This window comes from Necator americanus, chromosome IV (assembly GCF_031761385.1).
Source record: "Necator americanus strain Aroian chromosome IV, whole genome shotgun sequence".
Classification (NCBI taxonomy): domain Eukaryota; kingdom Metazoa; phylum Nematoda; class Chromadorea; order Rhabditida; family Ancylostomatidae; genus Necator; species Necator americanus.
The window spans coordinates 34,009,682-34,020,116 of NC_087374.1; the positions used below are offsets into that span (position 1 = coordinate 34,009,682).

Below are 10,435 nucleotides of genomic sequence, written 5' to 3' on the forward strand. Positions count from 1 at the left end.
CGGTTGTTTAAAGAGGTTCCCTGTCCACGTGACGTCTTTCCAATCTCTCATATTGTCCAAAGATTATTTCTAAAGAATATTATTGTGATTTAACTTTATTGTGCTATTTTCACTATAGGAGAGAATTTGGAGTGCTGTTTATTCTGTTGTTTACATACTAGGTGGGAAAATACGGCCTAATACATTGACTAATATTTATTGTTTGATTGTGAAATAATTAACTGCTTAAGAGATTTATAATTGTAAATCTTTATAAAATGAGCTTTGTGTCAGGGTGTCTCGGCTAGCTGTGAGACGGAAATATAAATTCAACTACGGTTACACACTAGTTTTTGTTAAACTAAATATATACGAGCATAGTCATAGATGATGCTGGTCATTCTGTTGTCAGGCATGATTGTCCTTGATTCTTTTAGTCTGTATATGTGTTCGTTTAAAATGAACGTCTGTGATCATTACAATGTATTTCTAATTGATAATGTCTAAAAGCATCTCTTCACGGTTTGTTTTGGGCAAACTTTTTTATTTGTTGCACTATACATTAAGTAGTGAGCGAGCTGCACAATTAAGCTGGCTCATACGAGGAATTTCTGGAAGTAGACTGAAGAATTTACAGTGTTGGAGTCGTAACAGACCACCACGTACCACACAATGTGAATCCGAAGTTTTTTTTTAAAGGACCTGACGGCTTGCCCCGTACATCAAAACCCGCACAGATCTTGATACGGACTGGTCCGTTTGTGATCGCAATGCTCTCATCCTTTCGGTTCATTTTTGGAGTTTTAGCGGTTATTCAAAATACCTCTAGTGTTCTGAGCGTTATGATCTTGCACTCGAATTCGATAGTATCGTGACTTCCATTTCTATTTCGCAGTTTTGATGACATGTTCTGCGGTGTGCGCCGAGTGGGATAAGGAGTTTAGATCTTGCGGATTCATCTAGATGCTCCTTGACCCGAATACACAGCGTACGTCTCATTTCCCCTATACAATCGTCAACACACAACCTGCAGGTGATATAATACACCATTCCTGATGCCGTGTAATCACCCTGTCTTCCGTATAGGCGTGGCAGTTGTACAGAGTCGGTCATACGCACGATTACGTACCAGTTGGCACTTGAGGTTCGCTAATGGTATCTCCCCAACCCTCGCGTCCTCTGTAGACCTGCTTTGCGTAGACCTCTCTTTACCTCTCTACTCACATGAGCAGATATGTGAGGTAGACAGAATGGAATCTTTCTTGGACCGTCCACCTTGGGGCTTCGAGAGGGAAGTTGTGCTCTCCAGCCGAGTATCGATTGGATAGAGCCACACTGGGAGTCAGGTGTTGACCATGTTTTTCCCTTGCTAGTCGATACAACTCTTGCCGCCGTCCTGTGCATGTTACCCATAATGGAGTTCTTCATTGGATGATAATGGGTCTTTTCACACCGTTGAAACTCAGATAAATCGTGGGAACTTCTAAGTGAGTGTTATAGAAGTGTTCAGGAAATTCTTAGCAGAAGACTAGAATTCGTCATATTCGTTTTTGGTGATGAAGGATGTCGCGACCTACAAAGTGGCAGCAGTGAAGCGCCAGTGTAGGTCCCACCGGCAGACATGTGATTGACGGATCTGTCAGTAAGAAAAAAAAAACGGTGAAACGAATTTCAAAGGGAGCAGAATCCACCACATCATCCTTGGAAAGATTTATTTTGATCGAATCATAATCAGATAGGAAGTTTTCAAAATGCTGGTGAAAAGAATGTATTTCACTTTGTTTTCCTGTTGACGCATTTTGCCTCTAATCGACGCGGGAGAACTTGCAGTTACCATCAAGATGGGATCATCCTTAGTTTCACTCAGTACTGCACTAATCGAACTGTATTTAAGATGGTTCTTCGTTAACTGACAAACGGTTTCCCCACTTTAAAAGGCGATGGCTAGTCAATCGAAAAGTCATTACTGGAAATGAATACCAGAGTCAGTCGGCGCTCTAAAACCTAAGCATTAGATCAAGTCTTCTAACAACTAATAGGGTCCATCACATGTTAGCTAAGGCTAATAAGAGAAAAAAAGGAAGATAGAGCTGGAACTACGAATACTTTAACTTCACCAAACTCTCCAGACGGAGTTGAAGTGAATAGCTAGGTCATATCATGTAGTTGCTTTTGAAGATCGCTTAAGAAGTGGATTCCCCGCAATCCGCACTTGACAGTTAAGAACGCCTCCTTATGTTCTAAAGACGTCTTCTGCGCTCTAAAGTAGAGTTCGATTAGAGCAGTGTTGAGTGCCCCGTCCGCAGTTATACTTTATCCCACGGAACTACACCAGGATTCATGTCGTTTTGATCTGACTATAATTACTACACAAACAACGAGGATATGAATTATATAGTTTTTTTAAAGGAATCGAGGCCATATTTTGATGAGAGAGTAGTAAACAGTCGACGATACACTTATATTAACGTCTGCACTCTACTCTATACAATTACAATTTTATTTTCCTAAAATATGAAGTGTTACAAGTTTCATTGCAGATACAACTGTCCACATGAGTCATCATCGATTGTTCCCTCATCTGTCAGAATGGAGGTGGGTCCATGAGTACAGATTCTACACCATGATACTTACAGGCATTAACCCACGAATCTGAGGTGGTGCAGATTTCAGGTGGAGTATTCGTATACGGGATGGGAGATTATGGAGAGGGGGGTGATTCCGTCCATTTCTTCCTAGTTGCCGTAAAAAAACGGCCCGGAATATGCAGCGGCGCACAAGGCTGGCGCGCTCCAGTCGAACTCCTTGTAGAAAAAAGTGCGCCAGAATGCCTGAAGCCGTATCTTCCGGGCCGCTTTTTACGGCAATTAAGAAGAAATGGACGGAATCATCCCCCTCTCCATAGTCTCCCATCCCGTATACAAATACTTCACCTGAAATCCGTACCACCTCAGATTCGTGGAGTGATGCCTTTAATATATTTACTTTTTTTAAATTTTGTTGTAGCTTGGTTGTTTGTACTCACGTTACGAAAGAGGAAAGGGATTAGCGTACACCAGGGTGGTATCTCTGAACAAATCTGATCAGTTGTACAGTAGCGGTTGTTTTCTGTTCCTAGTATATATGTATTATTTAGCAGAGGATTTTTTTCACGCCTAAAAAAAATCTACATCTTTGTTCTGTTGAGATACATTTCACTGTGATAGAAATGTTTTATTAATGAATAGTTAAGATGGCTAAAGAAGAAATGCAAGGTCCAGAAGTGGAGGGTACTACTATCTGCGCGTCAGAATTTTGAGAAAGTGCTTTAGATTGGCTTAGATCTTTGCATAAAGTTCCAAAGAAAATTTACCGCGTTGCTAAAAATAAATTTAACAAAATAAAACTCAGACAAAACCGCTTCAAACAATGTATACAGCTATGTCTGCTCTCTCTTCAACGAGAGAGCATTGCAAAAGTTCATTCGTGTGAAATACGAAGTTTCCTCCATACACCATTTGTCTCAGAGGTCCTGCGTAGCTTTGGATCCTTTGCATTTAACCGAGAAAATCTTTCGCCTTTTACTAAAGATTTCCGTGCAAGGGATCGCTTTATGAGTATTAAATAATTTTTGGAATCCCCTCGAAAGAGCGGGATGCAGGTTCGGGTTGGGTCAGGTTTCGATCGATTGAGTTACGGAAACCTTTGCAAGCTAAATTTCGTGCTCTACTTTTACAGTCTTCACATTCATTTGAATCAGTTGTTGACAGGTAGTGCTTGTTTGTTTATTTGTTTAGCTGGTCTCTGACAAGTGTTCACACCAACCCAGTTTTTTTTTTTCGAAGTAACTTACTTGAGTTCATTAGTTATTATTTTCGGATTATTAGTGGCTATCAGAGGCAGTTGGTAAGAGTTTTCGCTGTTGCTGCACGATGGTCGTTTGGAGGTTCGAATCCACACTAATGCCATCCAAACTTTTCATTCCTCCGGGTTCGATAAATTGGTACCAGATTTGTCTGAGAAGATAAAAGCTGATGTGATCAGCTTCTATCTTCTCAGACAAATCTTGTACCAATTTATCGCTGGCCCCGCAAATCAGCGTATAAGCTAGTTACGTGTTCGTAAACCTCAAGCGACTCTGAATTAAGGTTAACGCCGTGGAGCATCCTAGGCAGATTGAGGAACTTCAGACACTTTAAAGGCATCACCCCACGAATATGAGGTGGTACGGATTTTAGGTGGAGTATTCGGTATAGTAGATTATGGAGAGGGGGGTGATTCCGTCCATTTCTTTCTAATTGCCATAAAAAACGGCTCGGAAGATGCGGCGCCGCACAAGGCTGGCGCGCTCCAGTCGAACTCCTTGTAGAAAAAAGTGCACCAGAACGCCCGAAGCCGTACCCTCCGAGCCGTTTTTTACGGCAGTTAGGTAGAAATGGATAGAATCACCCCTTTCTCCATAATCTACTACCCCGTATACGAATACTCTACCTGAAATCCGTACCATCTCGGATCCGTGGAGTGATGTCTTTAATCTTTTATCTTTTAGTGTCTAACGAACTAAACCGCAACTTTGCATTTTGGCAGAAACTTGTAATTGTTGAACGTAGTTGTGCTGAACTTTCTTCATCATTATTAAAAGTTTGCACCTAATTAGTGCAAGCGTCAATATTTCATGCCCTGCAAACCTTTTGCTTTTGATATTGTTATTTTTGGACACTTGTTGGTTTTTTTTTGAAGTTTTTCAAAGCAAAACTCGGAAACAGTTGGTGTCGAAAACCGTTTTATTGAAACCTGCGACACAATAAACATTTTGAAAGTTTAGAAGAATTCGCTGTTCAGATCAAATCACGTTCTTCATCAGGGAAAATGGTTTCCAGGTTGAGCACACCGATGTTAAACATACGTTTTGGTGATGCTCCAGCTGATATGTAGGAGGAAGGGATGCGGAATTTCAGTTTTCGTTGACCAGGCTGTAAGGCAAACCATTAAAAGGTGATGCGATGCTGAAAAAAAGCTTGGAAATTTTTTTTCGAGAAAATTACCTTTACGCCATCATCACAATCATGGTATACTTTGAATACAGGATCAATGTTAGTTGCTTCGCGATCCGAACCCTGTGAGAAAAAAAACTATCGGGCATCCGAACAATACTGGATCGTAGGATCATATCATAGTTCATGAAATCGGTAGATTATCATTATCCCTGAATTCTCTCTCTCTCTTTCCCTCTTCCCCTCTTCCCCCACACTCCATCCCCTGGGCAGCTACATATTTTGGTATAGGAATAATCGAAACCCTTCATGTCCTTTAAATTAACCTATAATCTGAAATAATCAGCAAATGCAAGCAAATACTATCATAGAGCTGCTTTGTAGAATTTTAGGCAATCAATTTACTTCCTGAAAATTTGATTACTTTCTGGAAAATGGTCTCATTCAACTATCTCAAATATTTAATAATAATTAATAATAATTTTCAAATATTGGTGCTGGTCTCAGCCTGACTTATAGAGCCAAGTTTCCGTACCTTGAGGTTGAAATTCCCCTTAGCATCGGTAAATCCTTGATCGAGAAGGTCATCGGGATCTGGGCCTACAACGAGAATTCTTTGTTTTTGAAGTTTCTGATTAGTTCCAATGTTTAGTCGCCTCCAAACACATTCAACCGGGAGTGAATGGCATGCATTGCGTTCACCCGGTTGAACACATTTGGCGCCGACCAAGAATGCGTTTCTAACGAGCCTACCAGCATCCTCCTCCCATAATTTGACTTTAACACCCGAGGCGGGTTTATCTCCACACATGAGTCGACCAGTGACACCAACTGCTTGTTGACGTACTGCTAAGCAACAGACGAGCGTGGCAAACAGCAAGACAATATATTGCATCTTTAAAAGAAGTAGTATTTAAATCAAAAGGGTTATTGAAGTAATTATTACGGGTGTAATATACGTTAATGAGTGGAGCTGCACAATTTTAATTCTCGAACAACAATTGTTTAATTATCAATAAATTTAAACCAATCCAGAAAAAAATAAATCATTCGCAACCATAACCTGGAAATGACAACTACTGGGGCTGTGGGTTAAGTTGAAGATAGGATAGGCAGCGATGCTGTCGTTACACGCTGCCGATGTTGTAGAGCAAAATATAATTTTACTTAAATATTGTAATTTAAGGTGGGTTCATGGAATTACATTAGTTTGGCACATTTTATAATACCAAACCTTGGCAATGTGAGATGAAATCACAAAATTACTCTGACTTTAATTTATGTAACATTCTACTAGGAAAATTAAGTTTTCAAACGTGTCTTGAAAATTGAGGAGAAGATAAAATTTAGTGATTTTATATTACATTATTTAAATCTGGTGTCCATATCCTTTACTTAGTTTGCTTAGCTACAATACTACTATTTTATTTTTTTAAAATCTCTTAATTTTTTCTTCCTATGAAAAATAACTACGATTTAAGAGAGGATGAATGGAGCAACAACTGGAAAATGCGGCTTCTTTGCCGACACTGAAACAACACAGCTCACAACCGTGGTTATATACAGTTTGACATCCATCTAGAAAAAATTATTTCCTATTTACATTTTTTTTGATGAAAAATAACAGATAGACAGTAAAATTACATGTGTCATGTTAGTTTTTTTGCTTCTTTTTGTGAAAAACTCCGATATGATAACAATTTCCTTGGTATGGTAAATAGTTGTCACCTTTATCTTATCTTCACGCAACAAAAATGATTTCCGGTAGTTTTTTGGCTGCAATTTTGAGAGGGTGAAATAGTGAAGTCGCGGAAATTGTATATGTGACATCAGCGTGTTTATTAAATGAGTAAAAAAAGGAAAATATGATTAATTGCGTTTTTTTGTGGTGAATCATAGGTTTACTCAGCTGACAGCTCCATCAACATTTAAGCGAGTACGATTTCAGATGAAGGAAAAAGAAATATTTGTGACTTTGCAATGTATTTTAGCAAGAAAAGTGCTCTTGTAAAGCTTTTTTTATTGGATAGCAGGAAAAAATATTTGAAAATTAAATGAAGTCAATGGTGGATTCTTTTCGGTGATTGGAACGGATTCAGAATTGCAGAGAAAATGCGAAACACACTCCGTTTGGTCGAAGCTTTAAGGAGCACAAAAATGAACGAAGCTGAACGGTATACGGTGGATTAATGAGGATAAGGTTATCCGATAAAACAATTTTTCACGTGTTGTTAAATCCGGTTCACTTAATTTTCCCAGTGCTAACGACCGAAAACGACCCGGAAGATGCGACGCGTACGCAAGGCTGGCGCGCTCCAATCGAACTCGTTGTAGAAAATAGCGCGCCGGAACGCTCGAAGCGGTATCTTCAGGGCCGTTTTTTTTACGGTAATTAGGAAGAAATGGACGGAATCACCCACCTCTCCATCATCTACGATCCCGTATACGAATAGTCCACCAGAAATTCGTATCACCTCAGATTCTTGGGGTGATGCCTTTAATTTGAATTTTTTGATGTTTTTGAGGAATTTGATTCCTGGGTATGTAGGCTGTATTTCGCGTTTTCGTCTTGATTCTTCCGAATTGCTTCCCGAACTCTATTTATTACTGAAAAGATCACAATATAATAAATTTCCTCGAACGCTATCCTTATTTTACCAGGATAGCAATTGCGTTAGTTCGTTTGAAACAAGATTTACTACTTTATTCAGGATTTCTTTGACTTTATAAATTGAACATTCATTAAATATTTTATATATGTATGCTAAAGGCATGCTGTTTGTTTTGTGCACATTTTTTTCATGTGTTAATATATTGTTATTTGTTTTGGTGTTGTTTTTTATTTATGTTTAGTAAACGAAAATTTTTTATTTACTAAACATTTATTAAGAACTAGCTCTTTTAATTCATTCAAAGTACTTGTTAAAAACACAATTAAAGTAATAAAACTTCATTTGTAAACTGAACGTCACCTTATGTTTCCGTCCAATATTTTTTTGAACGAAGTTTATGCCCGCCGATTATCACTGAGCCATGATTTTTTTTTCAAATAATATGAATCATCTCAGTAAATGACACATTTTATCAGTTCAGCCCTAAAAAGGAACATTATTGCCTTACTTACCCCATGACTGTCTATCTTATTTCTATTTTTACTGCAAAAGATAGCCGTAATATTTATTTCCGGGCAAACAACGATGTCTTTATAATCGAAGTTCTGGTTTGTGTTCCAGCGCCGACAAAACAACGTCCTTTCATTCCATTCCACCATGGCCTGCATAGTTCGATGCAGACCGTTCAGCTGCCTCGTAGTTTCCCTCTGCTGCGAAGAGTTGGTCTGTTATAGTCGGGACAAACCGACATGAAGCTGCGTAAGCGTCTACGCTCGAAACGTTGCGGAGGAGCACGTAGCGGTTAGGATCGAGTGGATAGCACCATTCGTCGTCGCAGTTCACGATGGTCCCACCTCGGTCCCAACGACTATCTCCACCGCGTCGAGCGCAGACTCTTACTGCACCAAACTTCCTGTCGCTTAGACTCGACTATGTCAACAGGCTAGTTATTTTGGGTGAAGGGAAATAGAGCAGTGGGACCGCCACGCCCCCGATCAATGCCTATCAAAATGCGGTCGCCATCGTTCAACGACGGCAGTGGTAGCATCGCTGCGTTTCGTTTAGTCCCAATAATTGTCATTTGGAGGTTTTGGTGGCAAATAGTTAGTTTTTTCTGGATAGGGTCAAATTTAAATTAATTATTTGTTGGTCTAGAACTAAACTAGTGTAGCTCCGCTCACTAGCGTATATTACATCCGTAAAAATTATTTCAGTTGATCAATAACCTTTTTTTTAATTTAAATACTACTTCTTCCAGAGATGAAATATATTATTTTCCTGTTTGCCACCCTTGTCTGTTGCTTAGCAGTACGTCAGCAGGCAGTTGGTGTCACCGGTCGACTCATGTGTGGAGATAAACCCGCATCGGGCGTGAAAGTCAAATTGTGGGATGAAGACGATGGTATGTTCAATATAAATAAATTTATCTGAAGTAAACAATGAAAAAAATTTCAAAAACAAACCAAGTAGTAAACATCTTTAATTATAAATTAAATAAAAGTAAAAGTCAAAGTCAAATATAAATCTTTTATAATAAATTGATATTAATTAACTTTAATCAATATTTTTCAAACATAAATTAAATATAAAGAAGTAAAAAAATAAATCTTAGAAAAAAAAGTAAACGGTATTAATATAGTTAGTTATTAAAGGTCCTGACCCCGATGATCTTCTTGACCAAGGAGTTACTGATGCCCAGGGGAATTTCAAGCTAAAGGTAAGAAAAAATTAAAAAATAAAAAAGGTCGAAAATTGATACTGAGAGCGAAAATTTTAACCTAGTAATTAAATAATTACATCTACTCACCTTGCAGGGTTCGGAACGTGAAACAACTGACATTGATCCAGTATTTAAAGTGTATCACGATTGTGACGACGGCTTGAAGGTTTTTTTTCTTTCTTTTTTTTTGATCTTCTTGATTTTTTGATCTTTTTTTGATCTTTTTTTGATCTTTTTCTTCATTTTCACATAGTCATTTTTTTTTATTATGCAGCCCGGTCAACGAAAAGTGAAATTCCGCATTCCCAGCTCTTACATATCAGCTGGAGCATCACCAAAACGTATGTTTAACATCGGCGTGCTCAACCTGGAAACCATTTTCCCCAAGGAGGAACGTGATTTTATCTGAACAGCATTATCATATTAACCAGAATAAATATTTGAGATCAACTATCTTTTTTATCTACACCGGAGATGTGCAATCAATAATATACAATAAACATGAACTTACAATATAATATATATATGCAATAAACATAAATACAGTAGACAATATGAAGTTTCATCGGCATCCAAAGGCTTCGGTGATCCTGTCTTGTTGATTTGCCATCAACCTCCTACGAAACCGGCGCTGAGGTTGCTGCGAAGCACGGACACATCCACAGTGTGAATGCGAAGTTTCGGAAGATTTGAAGAGGAAAATCCTAAGATTTTCCTCGAATTTTTGTTATAAAATAGCTATTGACTGAGGAATATAAACATTTCTTCCCAACATCTTGTTCTTATTACTTATTTCTTCCCATCTTGAAGCGGACGAGATACGAAATCACGCTGAAGATTTCTTGCACAATAATTAACACGCATTCTTCCAAGTGGTACAAAAGCTGACGCAAAATAGTTTGATGACGAATACACAGTTTTTTCCTGAATCGTGGCATTTGCGGTCGTCCACTACTCGCGAATAAGTGTTTTATTGGAAGGCGGTAGTAAGGAAGGTGGGTAGTAGGTGACAGTCTATTAGAACCACCATTAGTTTATTCTGAAAACATAGCCCAGGAATATACGCCTGAGGTCATACCGCCCTCAATCACGTTAACGCGATTCTTCCGTGGGGAAACAGCGATATCAGCCGGGAGTTACGTCGAAAAAAA

General features: G+C 38.7%; 2 protein-coding genes across 3 annotated transcripts; one reads left to right on the forward strand and one right to left on the reverse strand.

Annotated features, from left to right (window-relative positions):
* Positions 1 to 4,796: 4,796 nt before the first annotated feature.
* RB195_003590 (uncharacterized protein) lies at positions 4,797 to 8,315 on the reverse strand (the record flags this gene model as incomplete). 2 transcript variants are annotated; one of them, XM_064201305.1, is made up of 6 exons in its annotated part: positions 4,797 to 4,931; positions 5,004 to 5,075; positions 5,488 to 5,552; positions 5,706 to 5,847; positions 7,373 to 7,447; positions 8,310 to 8,315. In XM_064201305.1, 6 exons carry the CDS (start codon positions 8,313 to 8,315, stop codon positions 4,797 to 4,799), a joined length of 495 nt encoding a protein of 164 aa, XP_064057186.1. The 2 variants fall into 2 exon arrangements, with proteins under 2 accessions (XP_064057186.1, XP_013292488.2); XM_013437034.2 differs by lacking the exons at positions 7,373 to 7,447; positions 8,310 to 8,315.
* Positions 8,316 to 8,496: 181 nt separating this feature from the next.
* Positions 8,497 to 9,693, forward strand: RB195_003591 (uncharacterized protein; the record flags this gene model as incomplete). Its single annotated transcript, XM_013437033.2, has 5 exons — positions 8,497 to 8,506; positions 8,823 to 8,966; positions 9,217 to 9,281; positions 9,379 to 9,450; positions 9,559 to 9,693. The coding sequence occupies 5 exons, from the start codon at positions 8,497 to 8,499 to the stop codon at positions 9,691 to 9,693; spliced, it is 426 nt and encodes a 141-aa protein (XP_013292487.2).
* Positions 9,694 to 10,435: the final 742 nt, after the last annotated feature.